The following is a 17,854-nucleotide window of genomic DNA, read 5'->3' on the forward strand; positions in this document are numbered from 1 at the left end:
GAAGTGTGTAAACCTGGTGATTCACAGACCTGTACCCCTGGGGATAAAAATATATGTTTATAAAAAATAAAAAGTTAAAAAAAAAAAAGATGACCAAAATGTAAGGTCTGAGCCTACTAAGTTTTAACTTAGGCAAATTATTCAAACTCTCTTTAAAAAAATTAGAAATACACAACCAAATCCCCTCCTAAAAATGAGGCAAGAGACTACTGGGTATTTACCCTAAATATACAAACGTAGTGATCCGAAGGGGCATGTGCATCTGAATGTTTACAGCAGCAATGTCTGCAATAGGCAAACTATGGAAAGAACCTAGATGTCCATCAACAGATGAATAGATAAAGAAGATGTGGTATATATACACAATGGAAGATGTGGTATATATACTATATATACACAATGGAATACTATGAAGCCATCAAAAGAAATGAAATCTTGCCATTTGCAAGGATGTGGATGGAACTAGATGGTATCATCTAGTGACTTAGTGAAATAAGTCAATCGGAGAAAGACAACTATCACATGATCTTCCTGATATGAGGAAGTGGAGATGCAACATGGGGGGTTTGGGGGTTAGGAAAAGAATAAATGAAACAAGATGGGATCAGGAGGGAGACAAACCATAAGTGACTCTTAATCTCACAAAACAAACTGAGGGTTGGTTGCTGGGGAAAGGGGGGTCAGGAGAGGGGGGTGGGGTTATGGACATTGGGGAGGGTATGTGCTATGGTGAGTGCTGTGAAGTGTGTAAACCTGGCGATTCACAGACCTGTACCCCTGGGGATAAAAATACATTATATGTTTATTAAAAAAATAATAATAAATTTAAAAAAAATTTTAAAAATGAGGCAAGAGTATGAAGAGACAATTTGTAGAGGAGATATAAGCATAAGAAATCTCATTCATGATTAGGAAATTACATTTAAACAATGATACTCTACTTTTCACCCATTAGACCGACAAAATTTGAATGGTTAATAATATCCAATATTTATAAAATGAGGACAAAATAGAAAATTTCTAATACTGATCAAGATATTATGGAGCAGGAGAGATATTTAAAAGAAAAATTAGTAATTATCAATATTAAAAAGGTATATATATATGAGAGGTTCCAGCAACTCTACTTAGAATTTATTCTATGGCAATATTAATATTAATATTAATAATCTTAAGATATGTATCTTACATATGCATGTAAGATATGGGTAAGAATCTTCAGAGTAACACATGTTGGTAATCATGAAATAGAGAAACAACTCAGTGTTCATTCATAATAGGTTAAACTATTTATGGTCGATTCATACACAAAATACTATATAATTATGAAAACGAATGAGGCATTAATTAATGTACTGAAAGAAAGTTTGCTAAGACTTCCTAAGTTATGATAGCTGGGTCCAGACAAGATATGTAGTATGATTTTATATGTGTAAATAAAAATATAAGAGACCTACATTTGGTAGATCCAGCATCATTTTCTGAATTAGTAACTGAGTAAAAATGCTTCCATAGTTGTAAGATGCTTTCCATTCTAAGATGCACCTCAATATCAGAGATTTTGCATATAAAAAAACCTGAGTCTTAATATTGATGAAATATCTAAAATATATTCATGTTTATATACACATAAAGTATCTTCTGTGGACAACTACTAAAAGTGGTTAGGGAAGAACTATGAATTTAAGGTATGTAAATGTGTGGAGAGAAGACTTCTCATTTTACATTGTTTCATACTGGTTGATTTTTAAAACGAAGTTTATTGGTTACTATTAATATAAAAACTTTAAAAGACAAAAACCTAAATGAACTTACCTTTTGATCTGGATATTTCACTTTTAGGAATATATACAGAATAAATAATTATACATGTGTCCACAGATATGTCTAAGAATATTCATTCTGATATTAATTACAACAGAATATCATGCAACTATTAAAAATAATGTACGGTGTTATGATAAGCACTGGGTGTTATACCCAACTAATGAACTGTTGAACTTTACATCAAAAACTAACAATGTACTATATGCTGGCTAACTGAACATAATAAAAAAGTACAGTGACAAAGAAAATTGTATAAGACATAATAAAAAAAATAAAAAAATATAAGCGATAAAGCAAATAGAGAATAGTGTGCATTCTATGACTCTATGCATATATAATACATGTAGAAAACTCCAAATTTTGTATATATACATAAAAATATTATGGCAAGGGATTCAAACCTATACACTATTATCAGTGGATCTCTACAGGTAAGGGAATGGAATAAAGAAGATATGTTATTAAAGGGATTTTCACTTTTACCCTTGATATGTCTGTATTATCATTTTTTAATGTAGTCATGTGCTACTGGTAAAATTTAAATAGAAGAGAAAATATTCAGCATCATTTAAATAGACTTTACACTGTTAATTTGCAGTTAATATGCAGAAATTTCTCTTGATTATCTCTTACTATAAGTTGACTGACTATGCAATCAAACTAAAATTTTTTGTATACTATTAAAAAGAAATTACCTTTAAAACATTCAAATTTCATGAGTTAAATCATTGAGCAACAACAAAAAAGAGAGACAAAGCAAGAAAGAGACTCTTAACTATAGAGAACAACCTGATGGTTACCAGAGGAAAGGTGGATGGAGGGATGGGTTAAATAGGTGACGGGGATCAAGGAGGGCACTCGCTGTGATGAGCAGCAGGTGGTATATGGAAGTACTGAATCACTAAATTGTACATGTGAAACTAATATAACATTGTGTGTTAATTATACTGGAATTAACATTAAATTTTTTTTAAAAAAAATTAGAAAGTAAAAAGGACAGCTTAAAAGGAAAAAAAAACCCACATTATTCAGTACATTCTTATCTCAGTAGGAATTTTCATTAATTCCATGGAAGGTTAGTAATACCATTCTTTTTGTAATATTTCCTAGCTTTGTGGTCTGCCTGAATGATTAAATAGTATTGTGAGACAAATGATTAACCAGGAGAAAATATTTGTGATATATATAAAATAGACAATGGATGAATCTTCACTAAAGAGTACTTCCACAAATCAGTAGGAATTATTACTTTTTTACATGGAATTAAGGAGCTATCAAATATTCATTGAGTCTAATGATTCTAACATATGTTCTAAATTTGACTGAGAAACACTACCAAAGTGTTCACACTGACTAGGTACGTGAAGGGACATGTAAAACTGTTTTAAGTGTACTACCTCTCATATGCCATTAGGAATACTACAGCATTTCATTAATTACATGAGTTACTTTGTCTATAAGTCTCTTCATATTAGTTAATAATAATATTAGGATATAGATCAATATTTCCCCACTAAGTTGGGAAAAGAAAACCAAAGCTAGGCAGGAATACACCTTTGGTTTACCAAATTACACTCAGAGATTAAGATAGAGGGAAAACAAAGAAATCTTCCCCCACACATCTTTTTGGATTGGCTACAAACTCTAAAACATAACTCCTTACAATGTAAGAGAAAGCAGGAGGAATGAATTTTCAGAATATACCATGTCAACTGTGTAGTTTGTTTAATGTAGAATTAGGAATGAGCACAGTATTTTTCAAAAAATCATATCTGCTCAGGTATATGCCTAGAGTAGAATTACCTTTGGGCCAGGAAGACCAGGAAGACCAATGCCTGAAACACCAGGATCACCTTTTTCTCCTTTCTGTCCAGGTAATCCTGGGGAGCCAGGTTGTCCAGGAACTCCAGGAGGTCCAGGAGACCCTTTCACACCCTGAGGGCCTGTTGAAAATATGTAATATTCATCTTTTTTACAAAATATGCTTTATTCATGGCATATCTATGACACGACTAAGGGGAAAGGTTTTTTAAAAATACCTCTGCAAATTCTGAATTATATAATAATCTTTTACAACCAGGATTATTTAAAAGCCTATTTTTCAAGGAAGTTTAAGAGAAAGGGGTACAGTGAGAGAAAATATACATATTTGTGGATCCTTACTCTTAAGGTTTCTGAAACTCTGTCCCTTAAATCACATTTCAAATATTTGTGTGATGAGAAAACTCTATCCACTGACTATGTCTATTACTGTGTCAGTTTGATTCTATCAACACCAGTCTCTATTTTAATAACAAAGAGAATGAACCATCTGCCGTTAATGAAATTAAATATTTGGGAGACTTTCATCACTCACCTGGAAAACCCATATCACCTATGCTTCCTTTAAGTCCAGGAGGTCCTGTAAGTCCTGGATTCCCAGGAAGACCAGGGTTACCTTTGGGGCCTAGAAAAGTTAAATTGATTAAATTAAGACAAGTCAGCAATATTGAGGTTGCCTGGTTTCTTGGAGTGGGTTGTAATTATAATGTAAGCCTGGGATTAGATGGATGAAACCTTAATAAATGATAAAGTTCCACAGATCCAACTCAGCATAAAACAGGCAAGAGGTACCTAAGAAATCTCCTTAGGGACATATTACAATATAAACATAGTAACAGAGGTCTCCTAATACAAATCAGTTTTTAAAATGTGAAAATTTTACCAGGACACCTCGTTTCTTGCTCTAAAACAATTCCAATCACCTGAAGTCCTATTTGTATTATGTGCATACTACCCTTACTGTATTTGCCACAGATAAATCCAATATAATGAGTCTGCTTTTAAAAGACTGAGAAGTAAGTGGCTTTCCCACATACGTCTGGTTATGTGAAAGTGGTAAATGGAAAGTGGTATCCTGTTATGATATACTTCCAGTACATTAGGCCAGGGATAGATAAAGGTTGACAGAGAGGTACTAACTCCCAACAGTCATGGCTGCTGTGTTCATACATTCTTCCTTGAGCTCAGGTGCCTGAGCTGTGGTGTCACATACGGATTTTCTAAGGACCACAATGTTGCCTTAAACATTTTTTCTTTTATTTTTTCTTTCATAATGACTTCCAACTTGGGGAAGAGAATGCAGAAGATGTGAAGAATAGAAAGGAACTTATATATTAAGGCGATGTAGTACAGAGTCTAGAGCAGAATAACTGATCTGAAGGACTCCTATGAGAATGGAGACCAGCTGCTCTTTATTCCTTTGGGCCTAACTAAGAGAAAATGGCTCAAGAAGCAGCAAGAGTTTTCCTAGAAATAAGAAAAAAATCCATGTTGACTCTAAGGGTGATTAATGCTGAAAAAGACTACCCAGGTATGTTGTGAAATTTTTGTCCCTAGAAACTTTAAAAAATATAATCAGCAGCCATCTTTACATGGTTTTTTTTTTCATTTTTTAAATATTTAATGTTTTATTATTATATAGATAATTTTTTAACCTATTTACTGTCACAGTGAGATGTCCAGTACATCAAATTCCATAATAAACTTCTAACCTGAACTTTTTGATTCATATACCTGTGTTTTCCTTTTGCATGTCTATTTTTTAAATTTCTTTTTTTAAAAATTTTAGTTTAGTTTAGTTTATTCCTTTTTTAATTTTTATTTTCTAATATTCATATAGAGTCAAACTTCTTTACATGGTTTAATGACTGACTTCTCTAAAGGCAGTACCTAAAAAAAGCTAAATTTTTCAGCACCTGCCAGATAACTGCCTCACTAATATATGTTGCCGTGTATGTAAATAAAACACACCACCTTATTTGGATGTACTTCTCATTCTGTATACATCCTCACTGCTCACAAAAAGAAGAAACTGAGCAAAGAAAAATATCCTACAAACCTTGTCAGTTAACACGTGGGCCAAATGGCAATATTTTTGCTAAAAAAGAGCTCCACATCTCAGTAGCTACTCAAGCATATTGTCATGATCCGATCCAAAACATCATCACACATGATAAATACATAATTACTTTCCTAGTATTTAGGATCAGCCATTCAATTGCTACAGGTGGTCTGTCATCCTTACCTGATGGTCCCGGCAATCCAGGTTGTCCACTCAGTCCAGGTTGCCCTGGGTCTCCAGGCAAACCCTGGTAACCTTTTGGCCCTGGAACTCCAGGAATACCTTCCAATGATGAATATAAGGAACACAAGTTAGGTTGATATCATTAATCCACTAAAAATAATTTGGGAAAGCAAGCAACCCAAATTCTGAACTATGAATGAAATATAGGAACCCATGATATTCTGACAGAGTAGGAGCCAATAGCGCTGGACACATTAAACTCCTCCACTTTTTATGTAGCTACGATTAAGAAACTCAAGTCACTCAGTAACTAAGTCATTTTCCTCTTTGGGCCTCAGTTTTTTCCACTGTAAAATGAAGGAACTGGGGCAGATTATCTTTAGGCTATCTTTTAGATTCTACAACTATCTTTAATAATCTTATTATAATATAGATTACTGCCTCTATTTTACAGAAGGCAAAATTGAAAGAGAATGCTTGTAAGGACTAATGCGAGAAATATATCTCTTTTTAACAGTAATAAAAAATTAGGTGGCCCTACCTCTTTTGTGATGACATACAAAACCACACTAATGTCTTAAACTCTTTTTTGAGGAAAAATCCCACCAAATTCTGCTCATAGGTAAACATAGTATTTGTGTACACACATACACCCACACATACTCACAAGCACACATGAGCTGACAAAAAGAGCCACAAACTTTACTGTAAGCTGCAAATAAACATGGCTAATTTTAAAGTTCCATGTTGTCTGAAAGGCTATTCTATATAGACTGGATTGTAAGCACTTTATTTATTAATTTGTGCTTACCTCCATTTTTGATGCCTTGTTATGTTATACTTTTATAAAAAGAAAAAAGAATTTTTTTTAATTTAAAAAGTCAGTGTAGGGGTGCCTGGGTGGCTCAGTGGGTTAAAGCCTCTGCCTTCGGCTCGGGTCATAATCCCAGGGTCCTGGGATCGAGCCCCACATTGGGCTCTCTGCTCAGCAGGGAGCCTGCTTCCTCCTCTCTCTCTGCCTGCCTCTCTGCCTACTTGTGATCTCTGTCTGTCAAATAAATAAATAAAATCTTAAAAAAAGTCAGTGTAATACTCCATATCTTATTTGTTTCTAATAAAATAACTATAGCAACATAGTTGCTCCCTAAACCTTTCAGCAACCTCCCTCATGGCTGAGCTGGCCCAGCTGTTCTTAATCCAATACTTGTTTATTCTGCCAAGGCAACAAAATAACAATGAACTGGATTTAAAAGCCAAGTATGATATGTATATCAAAACACTGCAGGGCAACAATGTATTATTCCTCCCCATCTGGTCTCAAGGGAAAAAAAAAATTAAGGGACCAGCAAATTTCCCAAACACTGAAATCAATTTTTCAAGTGATTCTGGCTATATATGCTTTCCTCTCAACAACATATTGCTTTCTGGAAAGCCTGAAGGTGACTGCCTTAAGTCTATTTTAAGAGTTCATAGTTTGTGACAAGTTAAACTACAAAGAAAACACTTAAATAAAAGTTGATCACTCAAACAATACAAATCAGGTGAAAATTTTCATTACCAAAAATTTGACGTGCCTTTTGTTGGTGACTTCTACACTATAAATCACTTTTCGTGCTATTTAAAATGAAACTTGAGATATACCAGTAAATACATTCACAAATAAATGTATTACTTACCTGGTAAGCCAGGGTCCCCCTTCTCTCCTTTTGAGCCCAGTAGATCTGGATCCACTGGTCCAGGAGGGCCTGGAAGGCCAGGCTCTCCTTTACCACCTTTTTCTCCTACAGGGCCAGGAGGTCCTGGCTGACCCTGCAAACCATCATCACCTAAAACCAACATTGTGGAGAGGACACAACAGATTAGATTCATCCTTCCAGGATTTATGCCTATAAAGATTATTATAATATTCTCTATATATCTCTATATATAATCTATAAATATTATTCATATATTCTGTAATTTAGTAAGCCACTGACCACCCAAAACACTTATGCACTATGGTTATTGTCTGAGTAACTTGAACTCACATCACATTTTTCCACTCAAATAACACTCCCTCTATTTTCTGGGGTTCTTTGACAATAATAGAAACTGTAAAAAAAAATCAAAATTCAATCCCCATATTTTATTATTTTGAGATAAGCATTTGCAACGTTTCATGGTATTCAAACTGTGCATGCCACCAAATCGAAAATACAATGTACTTAAATGCCATGTCACATAAGTGATGAATCACTGAATTCTACTCCTGAAACCAATATTAAACTCTATGTTAACTAACTAGAATTTAAATAAAAGCTTTTAGAAAATACCATGTCACAAAGAAACAAAAGTTAGCATTGCCCATTGTAAAGCACTCAAAAATATTCTATATTGACACAAAACAACGTTTAATTTTCTCTCTCACATGCATCTACCAGCCAATTCTGAGTATTACCTTTGATACCAGGAACACCACTCCTGCCAGGAATTCCCAAAGGTCCTGGTGGGCCTGGAGGTCCCATCATACCCATTTCACCTTTGGTACCTTTGAAGAGTATCAAATAATTAACTTTAACTTTCCTTGACCTTGGAAAAATAAAAGATAACTTTTAATATGTCAACTGGAAGACTACTGAGTGTTACTGGGCATTAAGTTTTACCCCTTTTCAACTGCTGTAACTTTGGCAACTACTACTGCTGATATAAATGAATAAAAAGACTCTGGGGCACCTGGGTGTCTCAGTCAGTTAAGCACCCGGTTGTTGATTTCAGCTTAGGTCATCTCAGCATCCTGAGATTGAGTCTGCAGTGGGCTCTGCACTGGGTGTGGAGCTTACTTAAGATTCTCTCTCGTTCCCTCCTCTTCTGCCCCTCCCCAATCCTGGGCTCACACTCTCTCTCTCAAAAAATAAAAATAAAAATAAAAAGACTCACTGTGGTAGCTAATCTCCAAAGATTGCCTCACAATGCACCACACTTCCCAGAATACACAACCTTGTGCAGCCTTCTGTCCTTGAATTTGGGCTGACTGTGCCTTGCCCTTGACTAAGTGACACTGTATGACTCCCAAGGCTAGATCATAGGAAGCCTTGCAGCCTTCACCTGGGACTCTTAGAACGCTTGCTTTTGGTTTTGGGGATTCTCTCTTTTGGGAAGCCAGCTGCCTCGGAGAGCAACTACCCTGAATTTACCAGAATGTAAGGATCCCAAGCCATGTGAAGGAACATTATGGATAATGAGAGACCATTTGAAGAGGCCAAGGAACATGCAGTTGTCAGAGAAGTGCCATCATGGAAGTAGATCCTTCATCCCAACCACTCCAGTTGGTGCCATGTAGATCAGAGATAAATGACCCTACCAAATCATGTCTTAACTCCTGACCCACAAAATCTTGAACAAAATAAAAAGGTTGAATTAAATCATTAAATTGTGGGATCATTTTTTATACAGCAATATGTAACCAGAAATCTCAGCCAAAAAATGTAATGAAAATAGCAAACTGAGTTTCCTGCAAAGATATTTAACACTTTTCCTTAAGGGACAGTGTCAATTCAGAAAAGTACGAGAGAATAATATATAAGAATCATATTAAATATGTTTTAACTTCCTGAATCCAAAACCAGAGAAAACTTTAAATGAAGTACCTGGAAATCCAGAGGCACCTGCTTTTCCTGGAAGCCCTGGTGTTCCTGGGGGTCCCATAGGACCAGGTGCTCCAGGAATTCCTGGACTGCCTCTCTCTCCAGGGGGTCCTGGAACATCAAACCCAGGAGGCCCTGGGTCTCCCTTCTCTCCTTGTATTCCATGCAGGCCTAGTTAATACAACACCAATATTAACAAGTTTTGAAGCAGTTTTAAGAGCTGTATCTGATTATTTTTCTAGCAAACAAGTGATAGACTCCTGTGTATAACAAACCTAACAGTGATTCAGAGATACTTTTGGTATCATGCATATAAAATGACCTAACAATCAAACTTTAGGATTTTCAAGCATATTTCTCTATGAAAGTGCTTCTCAAATTATTTCCAGTGAACAACCAACATTTTCTTAAGTCCTGGTCCACCATGGGCAAATATTTTCATAAAACACAATAAAAATTACTAAAAAAATACTAAAATAAAAAGCCAAAGTCATACATGACTACATTTTGATTATTATATTCAACAAATACAATTACACTGTCAAATTATCACATAAGTTTCTAAATGCTTACTCTCAATTTCTTCTAATTCCAATGCAGACTGGTAACAAGCATTTTGTGATTTGACATTGGTCCATTGACTGCATTTGGATTTGCACACTCTAAGGTACTATGGATTATTAGGATATATTTCTATAATCCATAAAAATGATCCATTACTGAATAAGCCCATTACATGGACATTTTCAACTTTATTTCTGTTTCATTTTACATGTTATCTTGATAATACATTACACCATCAGTTTTGTTGTTAAATTTTGTTTCTCAGTATTTCAACCAGGATTTCACAGAAAAAAATATGATACTGCAAAAATATTTAACCTTAGTAAGTTTTGCAAGACTGAACTACTCCAAGAGACAAGATGATTAAAACTGATTATATATTCAGGGAAAAGAATTACTCTGCCAACGTAAGACGAGTTTCCACTCCAATTCCTATTAGGTATGTCACTTTGTGAGTCACATAGGTAGGTGATAGGTAGGTCAATATTGTTGACCTACAACTGTTAAATGGGGATACAATTGACTGGAAGCTGGAGGCTGAGCCAGGTGACCATTCCAAAGTGTCCCTTCAACAGTAAGACCTAATTTTGAAGACCTAATTGTTGAAGATTCAGAGGTGATTATTTTTATAATAGAGCAAGATGCTGGGATTTTAAGATCTGTTTGATGTCATATACCAGCATGTCCTTAAACCAATAAAATTGACTTTGAAGATTAGGGAATTCCATTCAGTTTGCATGTCATAATGGTTCCAATTATGTCATTTCATTGAAAATACTATAGAAAGGGGAGAGATATTTTACATTATTATATTTGTGACATATCATGAGATACCTAATAATGAACACTATTACAACTCTATCTGAATCACTGCCTACTGTTATAGTTGAGTTTTCAAGATAACTCATTTGTCCTTTGAAATACGCTCCACAAAGTAATGGAAAAAACCCAAAGACTTAAACCTGGACAAATCTTGTTTGTTTTTCATGTTTAAAAAGCTTCACTTTAAGATGCAGCTTTTGAGAAAGAACTACAGTACCTGGTAGACCTGAAGTTCAAGAGGCAGGAGTTACAGTTCAGCAGCAAGATGAACCACCCCAAGCAGAAGCAAGTTGCAAAAAAATTGATTAGGTTAAGAAAAAAACTAAGCATGTAAAGATGAGAACAAAAAAGTCCACAAATAGAAGTTATTAGATACTGATTCACAACTACCGTGTATTAGTAATAATGAGTAAAGAACTTATTTTAGGCATTCATTTAGATGTTCATATAGCAATATTCTATAAATGAAATATATATGTATAAGGCATTCATTTAGATGTACATATATATGTACATATATATGTACATATATACATATATATTTCATTTTAGAATATAAATGTACATATATACATATATGTATGTATATGTGCACATATATTCATATTCATATATTAATACATATATGAACATGTATTCATATGTGAATACATATGTACACATATATACATATATATAAAAGAGACAATGAAATATTGACATTCACAAAAAGTAATGCTTTTTGATAAAGACCAGCTTTACACTCTTGTCCCTGATCCTTAGATTGCTTTGAATAATCCTTTTGGAACTTAAGCTCCTAAAGATAAGTTAGAATTTAAAGCTAAATTTGATTTTATACTATAACAGCTTTGGTACAGAAAACTCAATAATTATTAGCAGATGAGTATAATTAAACAAACTACATTACTAGCAAAGATTTTTTTCATTGTTATTTGTAGTAGTAACAGCTATTATGCTGTACTTCTCATAGCATAGATCTTTTCCATGAATACTGTCAGAAGTAGGCATCCTGTTAAGATCAAGAATGAAGAGAGTCAACATAAATTCAAAATCTCTGCTGAATCTCCTTATGTAATAACAGGAATTATATGGCTATATATAGAGAGAGTAAGTACATTAGGGGCATATAGATGCAGTCAAATGGGACCAGTTCGTAAAAAAGGGGAAAATTCCAAAAACACATCTGTGAGAATTTTACTTGCGTGTGCGGGTGCGCGCACGTGCATGCACACTCCCCTACCCCCACCCCCCACCCCAAGGGCTTGATAGCTGAAAAACGTTAAAAAACTTCATAGATGAAATGGGTTAGGAAACTTCCTCTATGAAATGACATGACTAATTCCTTGTTTCTTTGTTTCACATTAGTGGGGATGAGGTTGAATGGATTGCACTTCTTCCTGAGACTGGGCAAACATTACAATACATTTGGCTCAGGTTAAGGTATGATCTGTGGACATGGAATTGAGTATATTTAACTGACCTCTTAGAGATTCACTAAAGCAGCAATCTTCTAGCTAATAGCCAGATCAAATAGCAAGAATCAACAATTTCCATTTCTGCCTGGATTAGTAGAGCATGGAATGAAAAGCATTCTGCTTCTTATCCTCTGGCATTTTTTCTTTTATTTCCCTGCTGTCAAATGAGGACTTGATATTCAACAGTTCCTTAATTTATAAACATGCATTAAACTGTGTATCCTGCCTTGGAAAAGAGAATGACAAATAGTAAAGCTTGATTAAATTACAGCAGAAAACTGGAGCAAAAAAAGCTTGAAAAGCATAATGCAAACATTTTATACTGGAGAGATGACAATATAGAATACTTTGCATTAAGTTTTCTATTGCAAAATGAAACACAACAAGTATATTGAACAAGCGTATTAAAAAAAAAAATTGGTAGTTAGAACTTTAGGCATGCAGTGCAAGTCAGGTGTATCAAGGTATTAGTAACAGTCTTGCTGATCACCCTTTCATTGAGATGTATGAACAGAAATCACAATGTTTTTGAAATAGGCTAAGATAATATTCTGCTTTGCTGATATAAATAAATTTATAAACAAAGTGAGTATATGTGGCTAGTATTAAATATAAAATGTGATCTATCCTGTAGTAAAAAAATTGTGATTTGATAACATATCCATCTATATTAATAAACATGCATTCAATACATTTTAATGCCAATTCCATGCCATATTAGTTAAGATAGTGAATTTTATGGCAAAATATATATTTACAGAAGAAACAAGATTAAATTCAACACCATTACTTTCCCCCGTCCATCCAATCTAGACTTTATAAATTTATATACCTATATATCCATCAGTTAAAAAGGCAGAGAATGTTAGATGAATGAACTATTCAGAGTATTAGCTAAATTTGAAAAAGCATAAAGTACAAATAAATGTATCCTTATTTTGTTCAGATTGGTGTTAACAGTAGTTTCTTTTCATTCCTTCTTAGCTGTGATTTAAGAATTCAAAATGCTTCCAAAACCTCATGCAATTTGGGGAAATAAAAGAAGTGACAAAACATAACAGGAATGATAAATTCATTTTAGCCATCTTTGTGGAACAGCAGGCCAGGACTATAATGACCAAACCTAAAAATTGTTTTTTCTCAACATCCCTTTGCTATGCCAGTTGAACAGAATGGTTTTTTCATGAGTGTTGATGTAGCTACTTTTTAACAACCTGGTTCAAAGCAACACATAAGTTTTCTCATTTTTAAATCAGTAGTGACATGTTAGGGGCCTTAAAGAAAAAAAGAACAATGGGCCACAACACAAAATTTTAAAGAACAACATAAGCAAAAATTACATTTACTTTCCAGGCTTTTTATATTGTTAACTATGTTTCCAGATTTTTAGCGTAATAACTAATAAAATATTTATTGCTATTTAAGGTCAGAAAATATATTTCTACTGTTTCAAAATCAATGTATGTACATCTGAACTGTGTGTTTAAGTCATCTGACATATTCCGGTAAATTAAGGAATGATTAAGTTTTCCATATTTGTTTTAACTTTATGAATTATTACATTGCTTTGCAATAGCACACTGGCCCAAGAGTGGCCCTTAGTGAGCATCACCAGATGGCTCAGAATCCACAAAACTCAATGAAGTTCCCAGATAAATGTAGAAAAATCGTATGATTCTCTATTAGGTCACAAGCTGACTAAACTTGTTTTGCGTATCTTTTGCTTGTTTGTTTGCTTGTTTTTGTTTTCTATCTGTATAAAAAAGTTTAGAGTGTTTATGAATTAAAAAGTGACTGCTGACTTAAGGGTGAAAGAGGAGAAAATTCAACTTACTTGTTTTAGTAAAAAAAAAAAAAAAAAAAAAAAAAAAGAAATGAGAATGCCTAAAATATACTTTTGAAATAATGTTTTTAAGTCTAGTTTTAAGTCTAGTTCTCATGTGCCAAGAAATGTTAAGAGGTTTCAGAATGATGTCTATTAATTTGTGCAGCTGCGCAGGTGTGAAATAATCAGCACTGGAAATTCTTAGCTTTGTGATTCCAAGACTGTGACTAGCTCAATGATTGTATGCTGAGGTAACATACTGCAATTGTGAAATTGCATTATTAATAGATCAATTTTTTAATGGTTTCTTCTTTTTTAAAAAAATTTTTCAATTTATTTATTTTCAGCATAATAGTATTATTATTTTTTCACCACACCCAGTGCTCCATGCAATCCGTGCCCTCTATAATACCCACCACCTGGTACCCCGACCTACCAAGCCCCGCCACTTCAAACCCCTCAGATTGTTTTTCAGAGTCCATAGTCTCTCATGGTTCACCTCCCATTCCAATTTCCCCCAACTCCCTTCTCCATGATCTGTATTTTTTCAGTTTTCAAAATTATACAAGGAGACATATTACTTCTCAAATCTGTTTTCTGGAAAACTGCTACATAGGTTGTAGTGTACTAATGAACTAGCCAACTTCTATATAATGAATGCTACAAAAATGCACATTTATTCACTCCAATCTTACCAGGTTGGCCTACTGGTCCAGGAATCCCTGGTGGCCCTGGTGGTCCCTGAACACCTGTTCCTGGAAGCCCAGGAGGTCCCATTGGCCCAGGTTGTCCATTTGGCCCAACATCACCTTTAAGAAATAAATAAAGCTGAGTCAGTAGTCATTGGAAACCACAATACTTATGTGAAAAGACACATAAAATTAAGCAAAGATGTTGAAAATCTATCTAATCACTGAGCAAGAGAAGTTATGCATAAGTACCCAGAACAGATTCAGGAAATGCATTAAAAGTTATAGAAAGTTATAGCTGAGCACTCAACTTCAGTACTTAAATCAACTTCACAAAATAATATATAAGATTACAAACCACACATTTCATATACTTGAAAATCATCTTGGACAGTATCTCTCAGTTTAAAATATATTTTCAAAAAAAAAGTAGATAACCTTTAACATCTTCCTATTTACTAACTTGGGCCCATGTCCTATAAATATGATAAAGCCTCTCCTACCATCAATAAAATGACTTTTTGATCACAAAAACTTCAATGTCCCTCTATCTTGTATCTCTTATTTTAAAAAATGTTTATATATAAAAAATTCTTTTTCTAATGTACTTTGATGAGTTTTGACAAATGCATATAGTCATATAATCACCACCAAATCGAGATATGTAAGATACATATATAGTTCAATCAAACCAAAAGGCTTCTTGCCCATGGTTGTAGTCAGCCCCTTTCCAGACCCTAATTCCTTGTCAACTGCTTGATCTGTTTTATGCTACAGTTCTTCCTTTTCCAGAATGGCATATAAATACAATTATACAGTATGTAGCCTTTTGAGTATGTCTCCTTTCCCCTAACATAATGCATTCAGATTAATCCAAGCTGCTGTAACACAGATCGGTAGTTTGTTACTTTTTATTGATGAAAAGTATTCCATTATACAAACATGTCATAATTTGTTCATCTATTCACCAGCTGAAGGACAAACGGACTATTTCCAATTCTTGGTGATTATGAACAAAGCTGCTATGAACATCGATCTACAGGCTTTTGTGTGAAGTTTCATATTTTTCTTGGATAAGTAAATAGGGTCATGTGGTAAGAGTATGTTTATAAGAAATTACCAAACTGTTTCTCTTTTGTTTTAAAGTCTTTATTTAAATTCCAGTTGGTTAACATACAGTGTAATATCAGTTTCAGGTAAGAATACAGAGATTCAACACTTCCATACATTTGGTTGAGCACTCCTTAAACCTAATCCCCTATTTCACCCATCCCTTCACCTGACCTCCAGTAACCAGCAGTTTGTTCTCTATAGCTAAGAGTTTGTTTCTTGATTTGCCTCTCTTTTTAATCCCCACTATGTTCCTTCGTTTTATTTCTTAAATTCCACATATGAGTGAAATCATATGGTAGTTGTCTTTCCCTGACAGACATATTTTGCTTAGCATAATACTCTCTAACTCCATCTATGCCATTGCAAATGGCAAGATTTCATTCTTTTTGATCATCAAGTAATATTCCAACATATATATACACCCCTTCTTTATCTATTCATCAGTCAAGGGACACGGGCTGTTTCCATAATTTGGCTATTGCAGATAATGCTTCTATATACATCAGGGTGCATGTATCACTTGGAATTAGTTATTTTTGTATTCTTTGGGTAAATACCTAGTATTGCAATTGCTGGATCATAGGGTAGTTCTATTACTTACCTTTTGAGGGACCTCCATACTGTTTTCCACAGTGGCTACACCAGTTTGCATTCCCATCAATACCTCTGTTGTTCCCTTTCTCCACATCCTTACCAATCATCCTTACCAATACCTGTTGTTTCCTATATTATTGATTTTTTTGCCATTCCAACAAGTATAAAAGTGATATAGGTTATTGTAGTTTTTTTTTTAATTTAATTTTTTATTTTTTATAAACATATATTTTTATCCCCAGGGGTACAGGTCTGTGAATGGTTATTGTAGTTTTGATCTGTACTTCCCTGATGATGAATGGTATTGAGGGCTTTTTCATGTGCTTGCTGGCCATGTATATGTCTTCTTTGGAAAAATGTGTCTATTTGTGTCTTCAGCCCAATTCTTAATTGGATCATTTATTTTTTGCATGTTGAGTTGTGTAAGTTCTTTATATATTTTGGATACTAACCTTTTATCAAATGCCATTTGCAAACATTTCCTCCCAAACTCTTTTTCAAAGTGGCTCTACCATTTGAATACTAACGAGTAATATATGAGAGTTCTATTTATTTTGCATCTTTGGCAGCACTTGGTATTGCTAGTTTTCCTTCTTTTTTGAAGCCTATTCTGACAGGATAAGACATGCTATCTCATAGTTTTGACTTACATTTCCTGGATGACTGATTATATTGAGAATCTTTATATGTACTTACTAGCTATTCAGGTATCTTCTCTGGTAAAGTATCTGTTCAGATCTTTTCCCTGTATTTCCAAATTTAAATCTGGTTGTTTCCTTCTTATCGACTTTTGAGAATTCTTTTTTTTTTTTTTGAAGATTTTATTTATTTATTTGAGAGAGAGAGTGAGAGATTGGGAGAGGGGAAGAGAGAGGGAGAAGCAGGTTCTCCACTAAGCAGGGAACCTGATGCAGGGCTTTATCCCAGGACCCTGAGATCATGACCTGAGCCCAAGGCAGACACTTAAGCCACCCAGGTGCCCCAAATTTTGAGAAGTCTTTACGTATTCTGACTATAAGTCCTTTCTGCCAGATAAATAATATGGAAGTAAGTTTCATGTTAATGAAGTCCAATTTATCAATTTTTAAATGTATTTTTGCTTTGGGGTTTTATATAACAACTCTGTCCAACCTACTATCACAAAGATTTTTCTATGCTTTCATCGAAAACAAGGGATAATTAAAGTACTACCCACAGGCTAAATGTGGACTACAGGCATGTTTTGAGCTGCCTGTGAGCCAGGAATGGTTTCTATA

At 34.2% G+C, this 17,854-nt stretch overlaps 1 protein-coding gene across 1 annotated transcript in view; it reads right to left on the minus strand.

Moving 5' to 3' along the window:
• COL4A5 (collagen type IV alpha 5 chain) overlaps positions 1-17,854 on the minus strand; it is a 244,700-nt gene that overhangs the window by 53,270 nt on the left and 173,576 nt on the right. Inside the window, exons 30-36 of the mRNA XM_059385657.1 lie at positions 14,898-15,011; positions 9,520-9,687; positions 8,331-8,420; positions 7,570-7,719; positions 5,894-5,992; positions 4,184-4,273; positions 3,631-3,770 (exon numbers count right to left, since the gene is read on the minus strand). Of these exons, the coding sequence (XP_059241640.1) occupies positions 3,631-3,770; positions 4,184-4,273; positions 5,894-5,992; positions 7,570-7,719; positions 8,331-8,420; positions 9,520-9,687; positions 14,898-15,011 (851 nt within the window). The remainder of the gene's footprint in view (positions 1-3,630; positions 3,771-4,183; positions 4,274-5,893; positions 5,993-7,569; positions 7,720-8,330; positions 8,421-9,519; positions 9,688-14,897; positions 15,012-17,854) is intronic.

This window comes from Mustela nigripes, chromosome X (assembly GCF_022355385.1).
Source record: "Mustela nigripes isolate SB6536 chromosome X, MUSNIG.SB6536, whole genome shotgun sequence".
Taxonomy (NCBI): Eukaryota; Metazoa; Chordata; class Mammalia; order Carnivora; family Mustelidae; genus Mustela; species Mustela nigripes.